This window comes from Pongo abelii, chromosome 9, assembly GCF_028885655.2.
Source record: "Pongo abelii isolate AG06213 chromosome 9, NHGRI_mPonAbe1-v2.0_pri, whole genome shotgun sequence".
Lineage (NCBI taxonomy): Eukaryota > Metazoa > Chordata > Mammalia > Primates > Hominidae > Pongo > Pongo abelii.
Genome location: NC_071994.2, coordinates 44673699 through 44695954, shown reverse-complemented (window position 1 = coordinate 44695954; position 22256 = coordinate 44673699). Strand labels below are relative to the sequence as shown.

Genomic DNA, 22256 nt, shown 5'->3' with positions numbered 1-22256 from the left:
CAGGCAAGCATCTGTTTTAGTGAACTCTAGTTACATTTTACCAGATGAAATGCTGCTAGGTTGGGAGTGAAACTATCATTTGTAATGTTATTTTAACATTGCTTTTCTATTCTGGGTTCTAAACTATTAAATTAGAGACAATATATAAAGATATAACTGATTAGTTGTATATTTTCTAAGACACCAGCTTCTTCTAAAATAATCATTCATTTCTTTCAACAATTATTGAGTGCCTACTATATGTCTAATGATATTCTACATGCCAGAGATATAGTGGTGGAAAAGACAAGAAAGATTGTTGATATAAACATATTTTACGTTAAACATTTATATATACTTGAGGTACTTGTGATTCAAGTGACATGACATAGACTTTTTTAAGATTTAGAAGCAAACTACAAGATATATAAATAAAGAAAACTTAAAAAAAAAAAAACACCTTCAACTTAGACAACAGACGTCACACCACAGAATGTACTGCATAGGATATTTAAAACTAGATGAGGCAGGGTGTGGTGGCTCATGCCTGTAATCCCAGAAACTTTGGAGGGTTGGGGTAGGAGCATCATGTGAGGCCAGGAGTTTGAGACTAGCCTGGGCAACCTAGTGGGACTGTGTCCCTGGGCAACATAGTGGGACCCTGTCTCTGCAAAAAAAAAAAAAAAAGATAAAAAATTAGCCAGAGTTGGTGTCTGTGTTAGTCTGTTTTCACTCTGCTATAAAGAACTACCTGAGACTGGGTCATTTATAAAGAAAAGAGGTTTAATTGACTCACAGTTCTGCATGGCTGGGGAGGCCTCAGGAAACTTACAATCATGGGGAAAGGCAAAGGGGCAGCACGGCATGTCTTACATGGCAGCAGGAGAGAGAGAAAGAGAGAGGGGAAGTGCCACCCTTTTAAACCCATTAGGTCTTGTGAGAACTCCCCCACTATCATAAGAACAGCATGTGGGAAACGGACCCCATGATCCAGTCACCTCCCACCAGGTCCCTCTCTCAACATTTGGGGATTACAATTCTAGATGAAATTTGAATGGGGACATAGAGCCAAACCATATCAGTGGTGCTCACTTGTGGTCCCAGCTACCGTGACACTGAGATGGGAGGATAGCTAGAGCCTGAAAGGTCAAGGCTGCAGTGAGCCATGGCAGTGCCACTGCACTAGCCCTTCTCAAAAAAATAAAAATAAAAAAATAAAAAATAAACGAATAAAAGTAGATAAGACAAATGGCATATTTCACAAAATGATTTTTAATCTATTTCTTATGTAAAAATTAGAAAACATATGCTTATACATAACACAATTTGCCAGAAAAATGAGTCTTGCACAGGAGGGAATTAATATTTATGCTACTGTTGTGTTGTACTTAAAAAGTTTAAAGTTCTCCACTGAGAGTAAAGTAATAGATTTTTTAAATTGCATATTAGATGGAGAGTAAACCTTGAACTTTACATATGAAATTTCTTTGATTTATCCTTGTAGTTTTATATATGAATGGTGGTGAAAAGTAATAGCATTTATCATTTAAAATTTCAGAAACAGTCTGTTTTTATTCCTAACACTATTTGTAATGACTATGCTAGGATTTATAAATTTATTCTCTTTGCCTTATGACATTAAAAAACTATATTTCAAAATATGTCAATTGAAGGCCTTATATTATAAACTAAGATGCTAGGTTGGGAAAAATAAACATATTTGACCTCACTGAGGAAGTGTTTTAACAAAATGTAGGTAAATGTTTTAAGTTATTATTAAATATATTTCTTCATGTATTTTTTAATACCATTGCATGTCTTCATACTGCTTTCTGTATCATTATTCTCACTTGCTTCCTAGGCTGTCTTTTGTCATTTTTAACTGCTCCTTTGAAGCTGTTTAGGAATATAAGTCTTTCTTGGTCACTTCTGGAAATTTATTTTACCAAATTTAACCCAGTGGCTATTTCCAGGTTATTTAATTTTTTCTCAAAGTGTCCTCTAACCTCAATCATTTATTGAAGGTTTGCTTCACTTTTCAGAGTGAGTACTACATATGTTATTTTCATTTGGGGGAAGGACTAAGAGAGAAAAGGAGAGTTATCTACATAGGAGGGAAAAAATAACGTATTTTATTGATCATTTTTAAACTCAAAAAAGTATTTCTTACAGAAATGAGAAAATTCATGTTTGAGACAATGTTGAAAGTTTAGAATGTGAGACACACATAGTAATGCAGAAACTTCCCGTGTTAAAGTCCTCTAACTGTGATCACTTGAAAATAAAAACTAAACTGTTTAAATCTGGCTTGACTTCTTTTTAATGGTGTTAAGTTTCAAGGATGTATTTAAACATTTTTCACCTTATTGAAGTATTTGCTTCCTTTGCCTTCACATTAGAGAAGCTATAGTTGCTTCAGTTGGACTACGTTTTCCTAAGGTGAACAGTTTGGGTTGAGTCCACACTAAACTAAGAAAATACTTAGACAAAAGATTATCTTTGACAAATGTATCAATGAGTGATCAGAATATATAAATAGAAATATTGATTTTGAAAAGCACAAGATAAAAATCAAATGGGAATTTTTACATATGCTAAAAAAATTAAAATAAAAACACTATATCCGTGTCTCTTCAGAAATCTTTTGTATTCTCTTTTGTCACCAAAAAAAATATTCAGTACAACTCTTAGATGTTAATGAAAGAAAAAACACATTATTTATTTATTCTGGTATTTTTCTTTTCGCTCTTTCTGAGAGACAGAGGATCTGACATAAAGCAAAATTTAAGACAAAAAAAAAAATACCTGGAAGAAATGAGCATGGAGAGGGAGTAATTTTGAATAATTATGCTTTCCCAATTCCTCTGTAAGCCTCCTTTTTTTTCCCCAAACTGTATGTAGCATTGTTCCTGAATCAACAAAAACATTGCTTCACTCTTTGCTTTTTATAACACCAATAACGAACAATGTGACAAGAATATTCATATCTGGGGAGAAATAGGATGTAAGATTTTGAAAGTTCAAGGTGCTAAATTTTTTGAACTCATTACATATTTGGATAATTCTTAAATTAGCATTTATTGGCTGATGATGTTTTGATCAGGAAAAATTATCAAGAACATTTGATTTTTTACTAAATTATATGTGTTCAGACACTCAAAATTCTTTGTTGGGGTTCTAGGAATACTCAGATCTGATCACATTTTAAGAAATTTTATCATTCAGATTCGTTTACTAAAACTCATCAGTAATGAGTTCTGTATGTTATTTATGTTTATTATGTATATTTATTGTTGTTATTTATGTTTATCCAAGCTGTTATGTAGACCTTTTAAAAATGCTGTTTCTCCTTAAAATTAAGAATGACTGCTTTTCCCTTCTTTTAGAAAGCTAAGGAGGAAATGTGGAGCTGATAGCTGCAAAAGCAAATTGAACTAAAATTAAAAGTTCAGAGTTCAAGGACTCCAAACTTTTCAGTCGGTTTTCTCTTCTTCTTTATTACATGTATTGCCACTAGAAGCAAATAACTGATGCAGTTTCTGCCAGCTAATAGCAATAATAAAGGTGAAATGTGAATATTTTTTAAATTATATCTAAAATCATCCACATCATTTAGCTTGTGGATGTACAGGTAGTTTCTATTTGGGAGTGGGGCTAGGTAACTCATCATTATAAAAATGGTATTCAAGCAAGGATCACAATACCTGTGCCACTGCCATTGTAAACATTGGATGGCAATATACATGAAACTGATGAACATGAGAACAAAACAAAATAAAAAGTGTAATACATTTTATTATGCTCCATGGGAGGTGGTAACCTGTGGGGATCAGTACACTCAGCAAGCAGTCCCCACGCATTAGAGGTGAATCAGACACTTGAACATCTGTCCACTTCATAGAAGACGTTTCATCTCAGAATACACGTACTAATAAACAACAGTTGGAGACAGTTGTCTCTGACATTCAACATAACGCTGAGCTGAGGCTGAAAGAAGGAAGGGTGGAATTGTATTTCCTTTGGTAAAGCAAAAACAGCCGTTGAGTACAGCCTCTTCTAAAAATCTGATATTTAAAGAGAATTGTAAGACATCAAAATGTTCAATTTGGAATGAAGAGTGGCCGAAGTTACTGCAAAGCTCGTGCCTCCGTCTGCAAAATCACTGGCCAGGAAAACAAAAACTTTTCCAACACCCAATTTTAATATTGTGCTAAAGCCATTGACTCTGTTAAACCTCTAGAGTTAAATATGATCCCCTCCCCAGCCCCCACCTTTTCTCTCTTAGGTTAGTGTCTGGGGGACAAGGAGGGGGCTGGAGCTTGGCCCCAACCTCGGAATTGCTGCCAAGGGCTTGTAATACAATCTCTCCCCGTTTGAAGGGTAAATCAGTGTCAATTGCATTTGCTGTCCACCAGAAAAAGTAAGCATTTTACTTCCGCTCGGTCTATGAGGACTGATGAAATGTAGGAAATCTGTTTCTGGCAGGGAGAAAAAATCGTTTTCCCAAACAGCACTAAAAGGAGCCATCAGAGAAGTATGAAGACGGGTAGTGCGGCTGTAGCTGCTGCCGCTGCCGCCAGGCTGGTGGGGTGCGGGGAGCGGCTGCTGCAGGACCTGTGCCTGGAGGGGGCCGGCCCCGAGAAGCTGCAGGAGCCCAGCCCGGAGCCCAAGCGCCTCTGAGAGCCGCCAGCAGCCCAGCTCGGGACGCGGGGGTGAGCACGACTGGCTGGCCCAGTTCTGCGCCAACGCCGCCGCAGCGTGCGCGCCCTGCAGCCGGGGCTCACGGGAGCCCCTGCCTGTCTACTGCACCCGAGGCGGCGGGGGAGGGGAGAGGTCATTAAAAAATAACCTCAGGAACGAGGCGGGGAAGAGTGAAGAGCCGCGGACAGTTTGGACAGGCTCTTTCTCTAAGAGTGGGTATTCACTGCAGGGGGTGACTTTCTGATTCCCTGGAAACAACCATGTGTTCCTTATCCCTATTGTGGAACACCCCAGACGACCGCAGCACGTAAGCCCGCTGAGGTGGCTCTGCCAACCAGGGACAGAGTGAGGATTTTTAATGAACACATCGATTATAAATGCACACATATGCATTCGTGCACAAGAGTATCTGTAATGCGTGCTCAGCATTGTCTGTTATGGTGGGGTGGGGATAGAGCCAGAATGGTCTTAAAGGGCTGATCCTGAAGGTTTTACTTGAGTCGTTGAGGCCAGGATGGGAGGAAAGAGCGCCACACGTGTGATCTGGGGTGATACTCGCTGTGTCTGATGAGTTTGATGAAATTGAGTTTTATGTGAATAAACAAACGCTAGCCGATATATATCAACACACTTTGGGAAGGTTTTGCATGGTATCGTTCTTTTTGTTCAGTCCTGGAATCTGAAATTGTTTGGGGAACAAAGGAGGCAATTTTGCTTTGGAGACATTATTTATACTCGCAAAATTAAATTCTGTCAACTCAGTATGGTAAATTACCATTTAACTTAGCCCAGGTATCCGAAGAAGTTTCCATTGTCTTGAATGAAGAGGGAGCAAAAGCGAGGGTTAACAGATTCTGTTTCTACATTCCAAAAACAATTGAGGTTGGGGGAGGGTTGTTAATTCTTTTCCCAGTTAACCTTTTTGAAATCACCGTCTTTACCCTCTCCACCTTCTTCATCTTCATCCTCTCACCTCCGTCATCTTCTTACAGTGAAGAGTTTACAAAACTTTATTCTTATAAAATTATCTCCTCCAACCCTCTCCAACAAAGTTAGATCAATTGTGTATGAGAGATCTTATGCCAAGGAAATAAGATCTGCTTGTGCACAGGAACACCCATTTGACATCCTAGTATTAAAATAAAGGCTTAGACAGTTTGGATGTACCAGCCTGGCAGAGGAAGTCCACTTTTCCTCCCCACGTATCCCCTGAGATTCACAGAGGCAAGGCAGAGAACAAGACCTGTGCTTCTTTACTCCAAACTCTTAGCAGTGTGGACACTGATTAACTGCAGCTGGGGTCTGATTTGCCCAGCCTGTCTTTGATATTGATCAATGAACTCTTTCTCAAGGAATGCTTTCCTCTAACTGCGGTGAAGGTGGTGGCTCTGGTGGTCCTCTCCAACATGGGTGTCTGGGTTTTGACTCCCTAAGAGAAGGTAAGGGACAGATGGATGAGGCATGGGACAGTGTGCCTTTGCAATGCACATTGGAGACTTTGCACAGGGCTGCCTGAATGGTCCCTTATGTGGAAAAGTTAGCTTGGATTTCAGCCTGAATGCTACTGAAGTTTGGGTTTATTTCATTACTTTATTGCTAAACACTATGCGGTGGTGTTATGGACTGTGCTTTACTGGGAAATAAGTTCACATGGCAAAAAAATATTTCACCTGGTGCAAAAGGTCATGTGATTGCCCTGGAATTTTTTAGCATCTTGGTTAGAAACTTCAGTTAAACCTCGAACTTTCGAGTATGGTGAAATACCTGGTCTTATATTAACCCTAAGTATGTTGTGTGTTACTTAAAAATCTTACTTCCAGACTGGAAGTCTGCACTAAAGACTCAGGGAAACTTTGGAAAACTAAGTTACCTTGGTTGAAAAGGCATGATGAGGCTGTAACTGTTTACAGAGAGACTTTTGTTTAAAACTGCAGGGCATGTTGTAAGGTTGGTTTGGTATCTTTGTGGTTTTGATATTAAGGTCCAAACAGGATCCAACTGCTTCTTTAAACCTGAGCAACTAGGAAGGTTTCCACTCAATGTTTTTTGACTAGAGAAATTAACTGGAGTAAAAGTAGAAAATAATCTGTTGTCAAAATTAAGTAAGAGGCTTATGTAATTTTCTGTACTAAATGTTTTCAGCGTCAATACAATTAAAACTGCTAATTTTACTCCCTTATGTGAGACAATGTCACATATGTGTATATATTTCCACATAATGTAGAACCCTGCTGGTTCTTAACTACATTATAGTTAACTAAAACAGAAATCTTTACGTTAAAAGAACAGAAAAGAATTTTCTCAACTTAGATAAAATTTTGATGTAAATCCTTAAATATTCTAGTTGTTAATATTGTTAATGACTATCAGATGGTTTTCTGTTTTAATTATGTTCCAAGCTAATCTGGTAGGGGTTAAAAAAACCTATGCTAAATTGTTTGGAAGGATGGTTTAGTATGATTTTTTAAAAACTTTAAAATATCCCTAACTATATGAAAATATAGAAAATCAATTCCCACTCAGGTTTTTTAAATCATGATTTGAGAAGAAATTGTTATTTGCAACTACACCATCATTTCACCCAAGACAAATCACGACGGGACTGTGGGATAAGAAAGAGATCTCTAAAAGAGAGTCAGCACTACACAAAATTAAGGATCACAAGAGCTGAATAGGATACTTTTAATAATTCTGACTAAACAGTCTTGTTACTGTGGGCAAAATATGCTCTTAGGCTACCAACCCCTTATTAATAACGGGGAGTTTGAATATATCGTTATTGTAAGGTTCCTTTCAATTTAAAGATTTTTATTATGGAATTAGATAAACTACCATTAAGTGTCATTTTGCTTTATGTTTGGTGCTTTTCAATTGTGGATAAGTTGCTCTACTGAACCGAAGGTGGAGGTCCCATTACAAGGTCTGAAATTGCCTTTCTCTTGAAATTATGGACTTTATTTTCTGATTAGACCTTTAGAGTAAGATTTCATATCCATGACATTGGTTGAAAAATGTATATTTTGTGAGATACTATTAATTAGCCAAAAAGAATCACAAAAGAGTAAAGAACTCACAGTGATGAAAGAGACATCTAGAACTTTCCCGGGTGGTTTATTCTTTGAGTTCAGCTAGAAAAATGGCGTTTTCTCTTTCCAGATTTTGGAAGGGTATTCGATTTGGAGCACTGTTTATTTTTAATTTTAAAAGGTAACGTGATTGACCAATAAACTATCTCCTCAATGTTTGACACCTGTAACACATGAAACTGAATAGATGTGGGGAATAATGCTGCAGATGAGAGCAAAGATTACCTTTAGGGAGGAGACCTTTGACTGTGGGTTGGTTAGGATTCATTGTTTTCAATGTTCACAGTTGAGTCTGTGTGTGTAGATGGGGTGGTGATAGTGATGTCCTCTCACACTTACTTTGAGAGGTATATAGCATTTCCCTATTAACTTATTAATCATCATCTTAGGGGCAGCATTCTTCTCCATATGAAGAAAACTTGGAATAATCCATTACCTACTGTATCATTAATACGTTTATTTGTTCTCCCCTTTGTCCTTTTCTTTTCTTAATGATTTAGAGTTCTATAAAATATTCCTATTTTGTCACAGAATTGCTTTTCTTTTTGGGATAAGTCAATAGAAGTTTTATTTTGGCACATTTCTTGTGGTGATCATTTCTATTTTGCTAATAAAAAATATATCGAATATTAAATATATGCCAAACATTGGCACAAATATTTAATCCTCACAATTATCTTTAAGGTTTCGGCCTCTCTTATATATAGTAGAAAACACAGGCACAAAGAGGAAAATTCATATGACTAGAATAGAATAGCTACTAAATGGTTAGGTAGTGGAGCTATTATTTGACCCTGGACTTCTGATTCCAGTTCCAATATTCCATCCATTATTCAGGCTTCTAAGTGAAATCTTATAGCTGACAGAAGTGTATATCATTTCATTTTTTTTGTCTTTCTGGTTGCTTTTCTATGTAATGTTGCAATGCATTTTCTCTAACATGTCAGCAAAGCCTAGAGATAAGCCAGAAATCATCTTGGTCATAGTCAAAGCACACCTCTAGGTGGCATGGAAGAATACTTTTTCTTCAGAGTCAAAACTGTGATGTCTTCAGCTGGGATTCTGGGACAACAAACTAGACAGAGTCTTTAAACATGTGATATTTTACTTACAAAGTCATTATTTTTTTCTTTTTCTCCTAGGCTATTTCAAGTCTCATCATATTCATAATTGTTATTCCAGAATCACTTCTACTATGGAAAGAAAGAAAAAATATATACACACAGTCTTTGAAGGATTTAGTATTAAGTTTCTGCATGTTTTTCTCTTTAAGTTTTATTTTTCTGGATTCCTAGACCTAAGGGTTGGTTATCCATTTTAGGTAGACCGAGAAAGCTTGGAGGAGCCATAGAAGTATTTGAGTCCTTACTCCCCTTTTAAAAGTGATTGGCTTTGTTTAATAGTTACTAAAGTTACTTATCAAGCTTTTAAAATACTTGGACTATATACACTTTATTGGAAACATCATTCAGTGTTTAGGCACATTATACAAAAAAGTTTTTCTTTCTCACTAACCTCACTGTTTTCTTCCTCGCTAACCTCACTGTTTTCTTCAAGTCTTGTGGATCATCAGTCACTTTATTTCCCACCTTTTTTAAAAGTTACCCCTTGGCATCTCTTGTGGTTTTGAACACTTTTGAGAACTGAAATGATCTTTTTGTGTAACTTGTTCTTTACGATGTAATTCATCTGATCCATATTGACTAAACATTTCTTTAAAAAGTTATAAGGAGGGTAAAATTCCATAGTGATCTTTTTATGGAAAAATATAAATTAATTTGACCTTTCTCCACCACGATATAATCATTTTAGTTGGAAACTACTTCACCATGGGGTAAATTCTCCATACTCCAAATTTTGATCATGCTAGCTGAATCCATTTTTCATGTTTCGTATTCATGGATTAGCCAAATCTAAATCCAAGACCTGCAGGTATTGACTTTCAGCCAAACCGTTGAGTCATTTAAGTTTGGCAGTGATTTGAAATGTGAAAAAAAGGATCATGAGAAATTGGATTGAGAATCTGAATTATTTTAAGAAGGGATTTAAACAGAAGAGTCCTTATCTATGACAGTGACTTTAGGTTTCTACATATTTGACATATGTCTAATTGTGTAACTTCTATTGCATGTTAATTACTCACTAAGCCTTCTTTCTCTCACCTCTGTCTCCTGGGAAAATGTAACTGTATTTTTGCTTTTTTCTCACCACTAAAATTTTGACTGTATACAAAGTAAAAAAATAAAAATTGCTTAATTATTCTTACTGTTTTTACTTAATGTTCATCTCTAATTATTAGAAGGTAGTTTGAGTTACTTTTCTGGCAAAACACAGGACAGAGTACGTGAGAAATAAATGTGCCACTGTCAAAGAAAATAAAAACTTCACTGTTTAGAGGTTTTGAGGGAAAGGATTGTGTCCTTCTGGCTCATTGAAATTGTTACATGCCATTAGGCTTACTGTAAACTATCCCTTGATAAATTCTTTGCTGGACAATGAGCTTAAGAATCTGAGGTGTCTTCTTGCTTTTATAGAGCAAAATAGGACTCTAATGCTTAAATGGAAGTCGCAGAGCACATAATAGGGTGTAGGTAAAGTTACTGAACAGCCACATCTCACTTTCAGGAAAGTAGTGGAAGAGATTGTGTCTTGAGAAGAAAGGCATTTTAGAGGTAACCGTTTTAAGATTTCAATTAGTTATTTAAGTATATGAATCATGTGCTTATATGTATTACTTAAATGTTTCTGAGGCTAGCAGGCATATCAGCTACAGGGAGAAGTTTTGTTTTTCTAGGACTAGACATATTTTTTTTTAACTGGGGCAGAAAATGCTTTAGGTTTTTGGTGTTTAATCACAGAATTTGGAGAAAACTTTAGGACTTTATATGGATAACGTCATTATTAACTATGAAATAATAAAAAGTGGTGATGTTCTGATTCCCGTAATGACAATCTAATAACATATGACAAGGTGTATTGAAAGCAGTTCACATTTGCAATGGTTGACTTTAGATAAATATATATAAGATGTTTTCAGAGAAAATTTATGATAATTTTTTCAAAAAATTACTCGAGAGTAATTTAATTAGAAATGAAATTGTGCTTTTAAGTACTGTATTTATGATACCTTTTAGGTACTTACTCATACTCCCAACAGTCTTTTCTATTACTACAGCAAAATATTTGAGAGATGCTCCCACTTTGCATTTTTCTAAACACCAGTGTCTTATTTTTTCTTCAAAAGCAATATTTAAAAGAAATTAACTTATGTTAAGTGAATTAGAGTTTGAGGTTAACTGGAAAGGAATATTGTGTAGAGTTTCAAATAATAAAACCGAAAAGAGAATATATTACTTACTGGTAACTTTAAAATGCCATAAATACTGGAATATCACTGAAAACCTCATGATATCATATAAACATTACTTCCTGCCTATTGCAAATATTTTCATTTTCATTGTCATACAGTCATAATGCATCTGGTTATTTCATAAGCATATTTATACACAGAGTAGAATCCTGCATGTTGTTAAACATTATGACTATTATATGAACTGCTTCATTAGTTCTTCTGTAGTCTTACATCCTATGAATAATGCATACAAAAGTGCTATATTCTGTCCGGGCATGGTGGCTCAACGCCTGTAATCCCAGCATTTTGGGAGGCCGAAGCAGGTGGATCACTTGAGGTCAGGAGTTAAAGACCAGCCTGGCCAACATGGCGAAACCCCATCTCTACTAAAAAATACAAAACAAACAAACAAAAATGCTATATTCAAGGCCAAATATATATTCAAATACGTTTTCTACAACCCAAGTAGGGGATTGCACTACTCACAATATGATCAGGTTAATGAAAGCATCCTTGTTTTTATAGATGTAAGATATTTAAGTACTTCTACTCTAAAGATGATTTCAAACAAAACCCAGCATGTAAAACAAATAAGGTGGAAAGATAAAAAGCAAGAAAGAGAAAGAGATTGTTGTAGCGATAGCAGAGGACAAACAAACACCTCTGGCAGCATTTGTTAGAACTATGGTGCAGTTCTTGGGTTATCATCAATATGGGTTCTTGGCTATTCCATTTTGTAAAAATGTGTCATTATGGAAAGAGTAGTGGTCTTGGGAATATGAAGACTCAGGTTCAAGCCTAGTTCTGTCATGACCTAGCTGTATGATCTTGGTGAATTCACTTATCCTCTTTTTTTTATTTTTCTTTTTTATTTTTCTTTTTTTGGTTTCTTTGACTGCAAGAGAGAAGTGTGATAGAGAGTCTTTGGGTGTGCCTCTTCCCCTGCTTCTCACCCAGTTCTCTAAATTGTGAGTCCATGATTGCTTGGCCGTCTCCAGAAAAGAAGTACTTTGCTTAACCTTTTAGGCTATATTTTTAAGGGTAATGATCATGTGTTTACAGTGAGTTGTAAAAATGCTGTCATTGCTAGTGTTCAGTCATAAAATTTGGTGAAAATCTATGGTTTTAAATAGCCCAAACAATGGGAGTTAATAAATTGGACACTAACATTTTAACTTTTTCTCGTGTTTCAATATGTGGAATTTCTTGCTTAGAAGCTGGCTCTTTCCAAGTATATTGTTTCATACAAACTTGGAGCTTCTTGTTTGATTTTCTATTTGACCTTTGATTTCTGCTGTTTTCCTACTAAGTGGTTGGCCAAAAGTGAGAGGGCCAGTACAGATAAAGCAAATAGTGTTTCATGGGGTTTAATAATTAATAAACTGAACTGTCATCAAAAAACCCACGGATCCAGTTCATTATAATGTCATGATGACAACATTTTGTGAGAGAAGTCTGTATAAAAAGCAATTGCTCTTTTGTTTCCAAAACAGGTATCACAAGTGGATAAATAATGTGCACTGCTCTGAGCCCAAAGGTACGCAGTGGACCTGGCCTCTCTGATATGCATCAGTATAGCCAATGGCTAGCCAGCAGACATGAAGCTAATTTGCTACCAATGAAAGAAGATCTGGCCTTGTGGTTAACCAATCTATTAGGTAAGGTTATAAGATCTCATTTTGTGAGCAAAGATAACAGGTTTTGTTTTATTTTTCCTCCTGTAGTGTCCTTCACCTAAGCATGTGATAGCACCTTGGAAAGAAAGACTTTTATTATTTGACATTTGCATCTGGGAAACCTGAAGCAGGTGGAAAATTTAAGTGAATTTCCCAATGTCTGTCATATTAACTGTGCTTAGTAATTCCAGTATGATGCACTCAAATGTGGAAATATGCAGTCAGATTGCTTATTTTATCTGTATGCTGGTCTGATTTATTTTTGGCTTTTCTTTCATGCAGCTGACCAATTTGACCTATTCTTTTGACATCGTACATAGGCCACAGTGTCTGTAAAATCTGGCTTCTAAATCTGGACTTCTTTGCCCTACTTTTACAGCACACCTTCTAAAACTGCTGAATACCCAAACTCAGGAACAAAATCATGTATTCTTTTTCCAAATGAGCTGACTAGAGTCATCCAACCCTGAACTAAAATTTTTCTTTTCCATTTGCTTTTGTTTTTAAGATCTAGTCTAACAGTACTCTTGCTGACCTCATGCTACCTCCTGGTAAAGATTCCTCTCCTTTTGTTGCTGTTGTGCTTTCATATTCACAGGATAAAATTTCAACTATGTGAAAAATAGAATCACATGTTTAAAGGGTCATCATATATAGCAACACTATTTCCACTAAGTTTTTTATAGAGAATAAATTTAATTTAAATGTGAGAAAAAAGATCCCTGTAGACTTTATAAGATATAAGATTTGAGCATATCATTTGCAGGGGAGATTTCATCAACACTATTTTATTATTTAAATCATCTGTCAAGGTAAGAGTTGTTATCCTCATTTTCTAGCTAATGAAACTAAAGAGCTTAGTAAGGCGCACCCTGTCCATCTGAAATTTCAGCATGGTTTGGCAGAGGTTTAGCACATTTTATCAGGGTTTTGCTTGTTCTCCATGGCTCTGGATTTTTGCACGGCTTTTGTATTTATTTATTTTTTAGTCCTTATCCTAGGATTTCTTTATCCTATATTTCTTTTTTCTTCGTGGTGTGCACACAATTTTGGCAACTCTGTAGTCTAACCAAGGCTACTGAATATGGGTATGCAAATTGCACCCTTCACCAACAGATAGTGAGGTCAGAAAAAGAAGAAGACACTCCCTAGAAAGACCCTTCACACTGCTATGGAAGTGTCTCCCCCAGAAGGAAGGGGCTACACCTTTCAGTAATTCATTCATGCAGAGGAGGACCTTTTATCTGCATCAAGGAGAGGGAGTTATTTAAGCCTAAACAGATGGATTTTTCTCTCTCTTCTGTCTTTTTGGGGTTCACTAATGATTGTCATATTAGTAATTAATTATTAAATTTGAGCTATCAGTTTTCAGATATAGGCAATCACAAGTATGGTAGTGTAGAATAAAAGTTAAGAGCACAGGCGCTGGAAATAGACTGCCTGTGTTTGAACCCCACCTCTGTCGCTTGCTAGCAGTGTGATCTTGGGCAAATTACTTACCTCTCTTATGCCTCATTTTCCTCATCTGTACAGTGGTAATAACAGTAGTAACTACTTTTTAGGGCTGCTGTGGCAGTGAATGATTAAAATATGTATAGTACTTTGAACAGTATCTGGCCCTAGTAAACACTATATTGTTGTTATTATTATTCTACTTATATACTTCAGTGAAACTTAATTTGATTTTGTGCATAAATTTATTCTTTTTTTTCAACAAACATTTGAGTGTGCAGCAGCATAAGCATTGGTAAAAAAAAGTGGACTCTGGAATAAGAATGCTTTCAATTCAAATCTTGGTTTTACCACTTATTATGTGATATTGGGCAAGTGTCTTATTGCACTGTGTCTTGGTTATATAATCTGTAAAATAAATACCATAATAAAACCGACCTTATGGGATTGTTGGGGGTTTGAATGAGATAATTACCTTAGAAGAAGGTATGGCACATAATCAAGCAGTAAATAATAACTATTATCATTATTTTGTTCCAGACAGTCATCTAGGTACTGGAGGATAGTGATTAAGAATAGACATAGTACCTATTCTTGCAAAGCTTAGCTTAGCAAAAAAACACAGTAAATAAGTAATTGAATATATAATCTATTACTTGTTATAAACACTAAAAGATACAAGTTGCAATTAAAATGTAAATTGAGGTGGGAGTAGGGCAAAGGATCAGAGGGCTTGGGAAATCTTCTTTATGGGAATGTATATTTAAACAGAGAACTGAAGATTAATAGCTAGCCAGACCAAACATGGGGTAAGAGCCTTTGCGAGGAGGGAAGGGCAAGTGTTGACGTAGGAAAGAGCTTGGTACATTGCAAGAAATGAAGCAAGTCTAGTTTCAACAGAAAAGAAAGAGGAAGAGAGTTTCATGAGACATGTTTGGGCTAGATCATATATTACTTTGAAAATCATATTAAGGAGCTTATAATTTACAGTATGATCTATGAGAAGCCATTGAAATGTTCTAGACAGAGGAAGAGTGTGATTAATTAGAGTATAGCCTGCTTATACGGGTATGCTATAATGTCCTATGACTTGTCATCAAGGGCAATTTATTTAGTGAGTGTGGTCATTTACAAGGCAGCTTGATCAGTGTGAGCAGCCCAAGACAGCCTCAAAGAATAGAGAGTCAGTGTGTGTAATGGAAAGATCCTTGGATTAAAAATCAGGAGACCTGGCTCCTAACTGGGCGTCAGGAGACCTGGCCTCTGGTTCTGGCTCTGCTACTTGGTAGGAAACTTGCCCAAAGTCACTCAGCTATCTTTTCTGGGCTCAGTGTCCTCAACCATAAAATGAAGGGATTGAAGTAGATGATCTCTAATGTCCTTTCCAGATCCCAAAGTCTGAGTTTCAGGAAATCCATCTCTTGAGACGCAGTTTGGGGTATTGAGACAGTCATTAATATATGTAAATAAGGAGAAGATTTACATAAATGAATGACTTTTTTTTTCAAATTAAGGCTTTTTTAATGGTAGTAGTTATAACACAAATGCAATTGATGGTTTATGAAATTTTCTCAGAAAAGGAATCCTAAAAGAATCTCGAGATACAGTAAAGTTTGACCTTTGAATTGACTTCAATTCATACAAAGTAGATAGATAATAGACTTCAAGTCAATACTGTCATGGCAACTTGAGAAGTCTACTTATAACTTGAGATTATTAAAAAGTGGTAAAACATTTGGAGGTAGAAAAATGCATTGTGTACTAGAATGGTGATAATAAGGAGGGTAAGAATAAATTTAAGTTATGTTAGAAGATGTTTTTCTTATACTTAGATACATTTAGTATTCACATACTTTGGAAATAGAGAAATTAAAGTGAATTTTAAAATAATTTATTATTGGCTGTTTTGTCACTTCAGAAATATTTGCAGATTTTTATTATGCAGCTCTTTTTCAAGTCTTGCTTTTTATCTACTTGAAAGAGATAAAAAGTAAAAAATGTGAAAAGATAATAAGTCTTGAAAGTAGCTTCGGAATTGATGTATCTCCTCTGAATTCCTAGGTGAGGTAGAAATTACATATTAAATTAAAGATTTTAATTAGGTTTTGCTGTTGTGCAAATTTGCTGCTTATTTCTAGTATACTTGTCTAAAATGTAATTTTTTTCCTTTTATGTTTTTCAAAAGGAGTATTAATGATATTCTAAATTCAGATATTTATGATCCTACATATAAACTGTCTATTAAAAATATGGTTCCTTAAATAATACTCCATTTATATTCTGATATTTTGATGGATAAAAATGATTCGATAGAGAAGGAAGTGATTTTGTTAGTTCATAAACCAATGTTCATATTCATATAACATATGTATGTATTATACTGTCATTTCCAGGAAATATACTTACTTAATCATTAATAATAATAAATATCATTTTAAATTCCTAGGCATAGGATTAAAGCATCAGCTGCAAACTTTTAAGCTACCTGAAATTTACATATTAGAATGTAAAATACCAGCTATCTTGTGATGTTAACTAGTTAAAATGCAGAAGTGGTTTATAGTCGCTGGGATTTCTCTAGGGGGTAGCACACACTGATTAATGAGAAGATTATCATGTAATATTCACTGACTATTTACATATACTTGGATATATCTATTGATCTTATACAAAATACTCTTTGCAGTCCTAGTAGGTTTTTGAATAATGGCTGGGCACCATGGAGCAGTTTTGTGACCAACATTCAAAAAAGACAGCAAAACAGTCATGAAGATCTTATCGTCTTTCTTTACAAAAAGTTTCTTTAGCCATTGTTGCCTATTGTACATTAAATATACACATTTCATTTTTATTTTAGATCTTTTGTTATTTTTGCTCATGAACCAAATATTGCCAATTTGTTATTTAACTATGCCCTTAGGGTATATTAGAACATGAAATGCATATATAAATAAATCTTGGGAAAATTTTTAATTGTCATTGTGAGCAAACAGCATGTTATTACATTAACAGTTCTGGTTATGGCAGCCACCCATTATTCAAATACATTAGGCATATTCTACTACTTTTATAATTATTGATGGACTTTTTAAGAATATTATTGGCTTGGCTTTGATTATATACTAAAATAAGTGTTCTCAAATTGTCTATTTCACATGTATTTTTAATTTAAAATGATGGCTTACCTTTATTTTCAATTAATATTTGTCTAATGCTATATAAATTACATGAGAGTATATTTTAAAGAAAGGATTATAGTTGTTAAACATGAAATAAATTAAAATTGTTCTTAAAGCTTATAGATCTTTAGGATATAGGCATATGTGTTTGGATAATGCAGGGACTTTGAATAAATCATCAGATATATTAAAAATCAAGTTGTGCTGAATTGATTTTACTTATATTTACAAAATGCATTGACAGTTGATGTCATGGTGATTTTCCCTTTCTTTGAGCTTTGTACATGCATATAAAAGAAAATGCAGTTGTTTTCCACTTAATATGAGCAATATGTAACATTTCATTTTTTTCAGTTATTCTTAAAAAATAACATTTTCAGCATTAAAAATTTAAGCACCTAGTTATTAGGGTTGCTGCTGTCAAATACAGCCACTATCTAATGAGTTTGGAACAGCTTGCTTTTCTTTTTTCTTGTGGCCCTTTTACCAGATACTTATTCTGCAGGGTTCTCACATTCTTGGTATAGCCAATAAAAATTCCTTAGGACAGATGGTATCTTCTGTTAGTTCAAAAGTTTACAGAATCACCTTCATGTTCACAAGTTGACACCTTTCAGAGCAGCTATCCTAATTTTGTATGTGACTTGTGTAGCAGAACCAGCTTGATCTTTTTTGTTATAAATTCAGGGTAGACACTTGAAAATCAGTGTGAAGCAGGTGCTGGTCTAGGGATTTTGCATATAATGAACTGCTTCCTATCTCACAAACTTGAAACTTTAGTCTCAAAATACTGAATAATTTTGGTTAAAGAGAGCATATGAACCACTTTGAATTCTCCAGTTAGAAAAATATATTTGTATTGAGAGGTACAGTGAGGATGAAAATAGAATTTGATAGTATCTGGATCATCTTTAGGGATTAAAAATATACCAACTTTCTTCTTCAGTGAATCATGCCAAATACCAGAACTTGCCTGAATGATATTGTTAGCCATTCTCCAATCTACAAGGTGGATTGCTATTCATTTTTCAGCACCACAATCTTCAATTCCAAGCTTTTTTTCCCCCCTAAAGAGGTTTCTGTGGTGTTTCTACATAGAGAAAGACAGCGGCATGGAGGAGAATGCATTGTCATGGAAAATAGTCATTTGTGTATTCAGCAAACATTTAAGCAATCAAGCATAGTGGCTAAAAGCATGGACTCTGAACCTAAATTGCCAAAGAGCCAAGTTCCTCTACCCTCGAATCAAGTGACCTGAGGCAAGTTACTTAATCTACACATCTGTTTCATTATCTGTAAGATGGATATAATAGTAGCACCCACTTCACAGTTTTCTTGAGAAGACTCAATACATGAATACATGTAAAGTGCTTAGAACAGTACTTGACATATAATAAGAACTCAACTGTTAAATATGATTATTAGAATTCTTTAGAAATTTAATACTGCTAATTTATTGGGAAGAAAACATTCTTTCTCAGCAACTTAGAAGATTAAAAGGATTATTTTTTCCAGGTGGCCCCAGTCTAAAACACTTATAGGCTGATACGTAAATCTTTATAAAAGTTATGGCAAACATATTTCTGGGAGGAATACACTGATGTGTATGTGTATGCATGTTGATTATAGTTGCCTGGCAAAAGATTTCAGGCAGATGTTTATATCCCACCATTGAGCTATAATGTTTTAACAGAAAGCAACTAGGCACAATATTTAATCAAATTTCCTGATTTTGATCTACTGGCAAGTTGTCATTCTTGACTAAATTAATCATGTGAAGATCAAATATCGCAATTATAAATTCAGGAAGTGAAACTATTACTTCTAAACTAGGACACTCTAGATTAATGTTCAAACCAATGTCTTTACGGACCAGCGCCGGTCAGGACTTTAACATGATTTAATTGTATTCATTTATTATTCTTTGTTTCCCTGCAAACACCAACCACAATGAAATGCTGAGGTTAGGGAAGAAACGATTCTCTGGTGCTAACATTACACTGCTTCCAGTACACGTAGTCTGATGTGTTAAACCAGGTGCACAATTTAAACTAAAGAAGATCTGATTCTGTGTAACAGAGATATTCACCTTTGTTTGACTTTTACTTGAGAAAGTGTAATTAATTCTACACAGCCTGTTCTTAAGAATTTGCCATGGATAATTTCAGCTACTTTTATATTGTATTTTTTTTGAAGAAAATACTGTTGATAATATTAATATTAATGTAATAAAGAATGAGATAATATATCATCCCCATATAAAGATGATAACTGATTTCTTACAATCATACATTGATTATAATCATAAAGTATATATTTAATAATTTTTAATCATTGGAAGGAAAATATGTTACACATGAAGTTATTTTAAAAAGTCTCAGACTTGTTTTTTTCCTTCATTTGAGGTAGTACATTTCAACTATAAAGTATGTAATAGTCTGTTTTTGCCAAAAAAAACTCACCTTTCAGAGCTATAAAATATACAGAATTGAAAGCTGACACCTAATATATTTTTCATTAGATACAGATGTTCAATGTAAAATTCTTTTTACAAGTATTCATGAAAAACAGGATAACTAAAAAGATATAATGCATAAAAAGTAAAAATCATACCTTTTGGTAAATTGTTAATGGCTTTTTAATGAAAGCCATTTTTTTCTTTTTATGATTTACGTGTTCTTTTAAGTATACTGTAACTATCTTATAACTTAAAATTATGAATGGAATCTTCAAATTGCCATAGAACTTAATGAAATAAGAATACATAAAGATCTATTACAAATGTGGAAAATCTTGCAAGTAATTTGTAAAGAAATAATTCAACAATTTAGAGTAAAGTTTATCTTGTCTTAAAATTTAAACTTATTTGAATAACATTATAATTAAGAGAATTATTTCTAATATTTACTTTCTGTAATTTTGTGAAATAATTTTCTTATTAGAAAATGTGGCCTGGCGTGGTGGCTCATGCCTGTAATCCCAGCACTTTGGGAGGCTGAGGCGGGCAGATCACTAGGTCAAGAGATCGAGACCATCCAGGCCAACATGGTGAAACCCTGTCTCTACTAAAAATACAAAAATTGGCTGGGCATGGTAGTGCATGCCTGTAGTCCCAACTACTTGAGAGGCAGAGGTTGCAGTGAGCCAAGATCGTGCTACTGCACTCCAGCCTGAGGAGATCGCACCACTGCACTCCAGCCTGTGGCTAGTCACTTTCTGCTAAAAAAAAAAAAAAAAAAAAAAAAAAAAAAAAAAGAAAAGAAAAGAAAAAAAAGAGAAAATGCAGGCCAATATGATGAATACACAATACAAATTCTGTTATGCTGGCGTTTTATATTTTGGGCATGCTACTTTCATTTCTGAACTGAGCTGTACACAGTTTTGAAATAAAAGTTCTGCACAGGCTACCTGTGCGGTGAGTATTTAAAGCTACTGATGTTTTTCCACCTGCAGAAGTCATTATTTTAATTGGGGGCTAAAATATGAACTACCCAGTAGGGGAAAAAGAACATTTGTTTAAAAAGTAATTCTTTTTCCCTAAGACTGCTCCCCAAAATGGAAAAAAAAAAAAAAGTCATTTTAAGCAGATGTTTCTTGAAATCCAAATATATTAGATATTGTGAGTTTAACTTAAATGGTTCATCTGTTGTTCCAGTCGGATTTTATTTATTTATTTATTTATGAGACAGAGTGTCACTCTATCGCCCAGGCTGCAGTGCAGTGGTGTGATCTCTACTCACTGCAACCTCCGCCTCCCAGGTTCAAGCCGTTCTCCTGCCTTATCCTCCCAAGTAGCTGGGATTACAGGCATGTGTCACCATACCTGGCTAATTTTTTAATTTTTAGTAGAGGCAGGGTTTCACCAAGTTAGCCAGGTTGGTCTTGAACTCCTGATCTCAGGTGATCTGCCTGTCTTGGCCTCCCAAAGTGCTGGGATTACAGGAGTGAGCCACCGCACCCGGCCGGATTATATTTATTTTAAGGTTCATGGAATTGAGCTACATGCGTGTTTCTTAAGATAAAAGATAAGCCTTGAGCATCTTGGTATAAAACTTTAAAATAATTTCTTTTTTTTTTTTTTGCTTTTAACTTAATTGTGTTTCACAAAAAAATTAATGTTTTCTCAAAGTTTTCTAGCAGTTTATTTCTTCATTTGTTCATTCACATGCTCACTGAGCACATTTACTAGGTGCCTAGTATGTGAATAACATTATGTTTACCTCTGTGGGAGATACAAAAAATAATAATAAAAAAGATATACCTCAAGGTTTATAACATACTAGAGAAGACAAACACTGCATACAAAACATACTACTAACAATAGAATATGTTTGATCAGTGCCAGAGTAAGGGATATTCATGAGTATGACATACGGAAAACAGATCAATGTGTACTGGACGAATCTCTTTCTGGAACTCTGATTAAAGATAGAACTTGTCCAAGGAGGTAGAAGGTAGGACATTGAAGTTGGGGGCCATACCAGGAACAAAAGCATAGCAGCAGAAATAGAAAGGTCTGCAAGGCGAATCTGTGAAGGCAGCCTATAGATAGATCACAGAGCAGGGTATAGGGATGTTAGATGGGAAAGATGGGTTAGAGGAATACAGGGAGACCTTTGGATATTTGGTTAAAGTGCTTAGTTTTCATATTCCAGGTAAAGGAGAAAATTAGAGATTGTGCAATAAGGGTATCCGGAGAATGCCTCAGTGAGGACGGTATTCAGCCATCTTAATTTTAGCAGTGAGCATGGTATGTATTGGAGAGAGAAGTTGAGGACACAAAGAATAGCCATTGTTCTTGTTGCTAGAGGTTTAAGTATCACATTATGAA

General features: G+C 35.0%; 1 protein-coding gene across 5 annotated transcripts in view; it reads left to right on the top strand.

Moving 5' to 3' along the window:
* The window catches only part of GAS2 (growth arrest specific 2), a 179951-nt gene that overhangs the window by 28773 nt on the left and 128922 nt on the right, over positions 1-22256 (top strand). Inside the window, exons 1-2 of one of the 5 annotated variants that reach the window (XM_054524566.2) lie at positions 3337-4399; positions 12612-12776. In XM_054524566.2, coding sequence (XP_054380541.1) covers positions 12632-12776 — 145 coding nt within the window. In that variant the 5' untranslated portion in view covers positions 3337-4399; positions 12612-12631. Of the gene's footprint in view, positions 1-3336; positions 4400-4603; positions 4692-4733; positions 4893-4914; positions 6120-12611; positions 12777-22256 lie in introns of those variants that run through there. The other 4 variants (XM_002821950.6, XM_054524568.2, XM_024255777.3 and 1 more) reach the window with 4 other exon arrangements.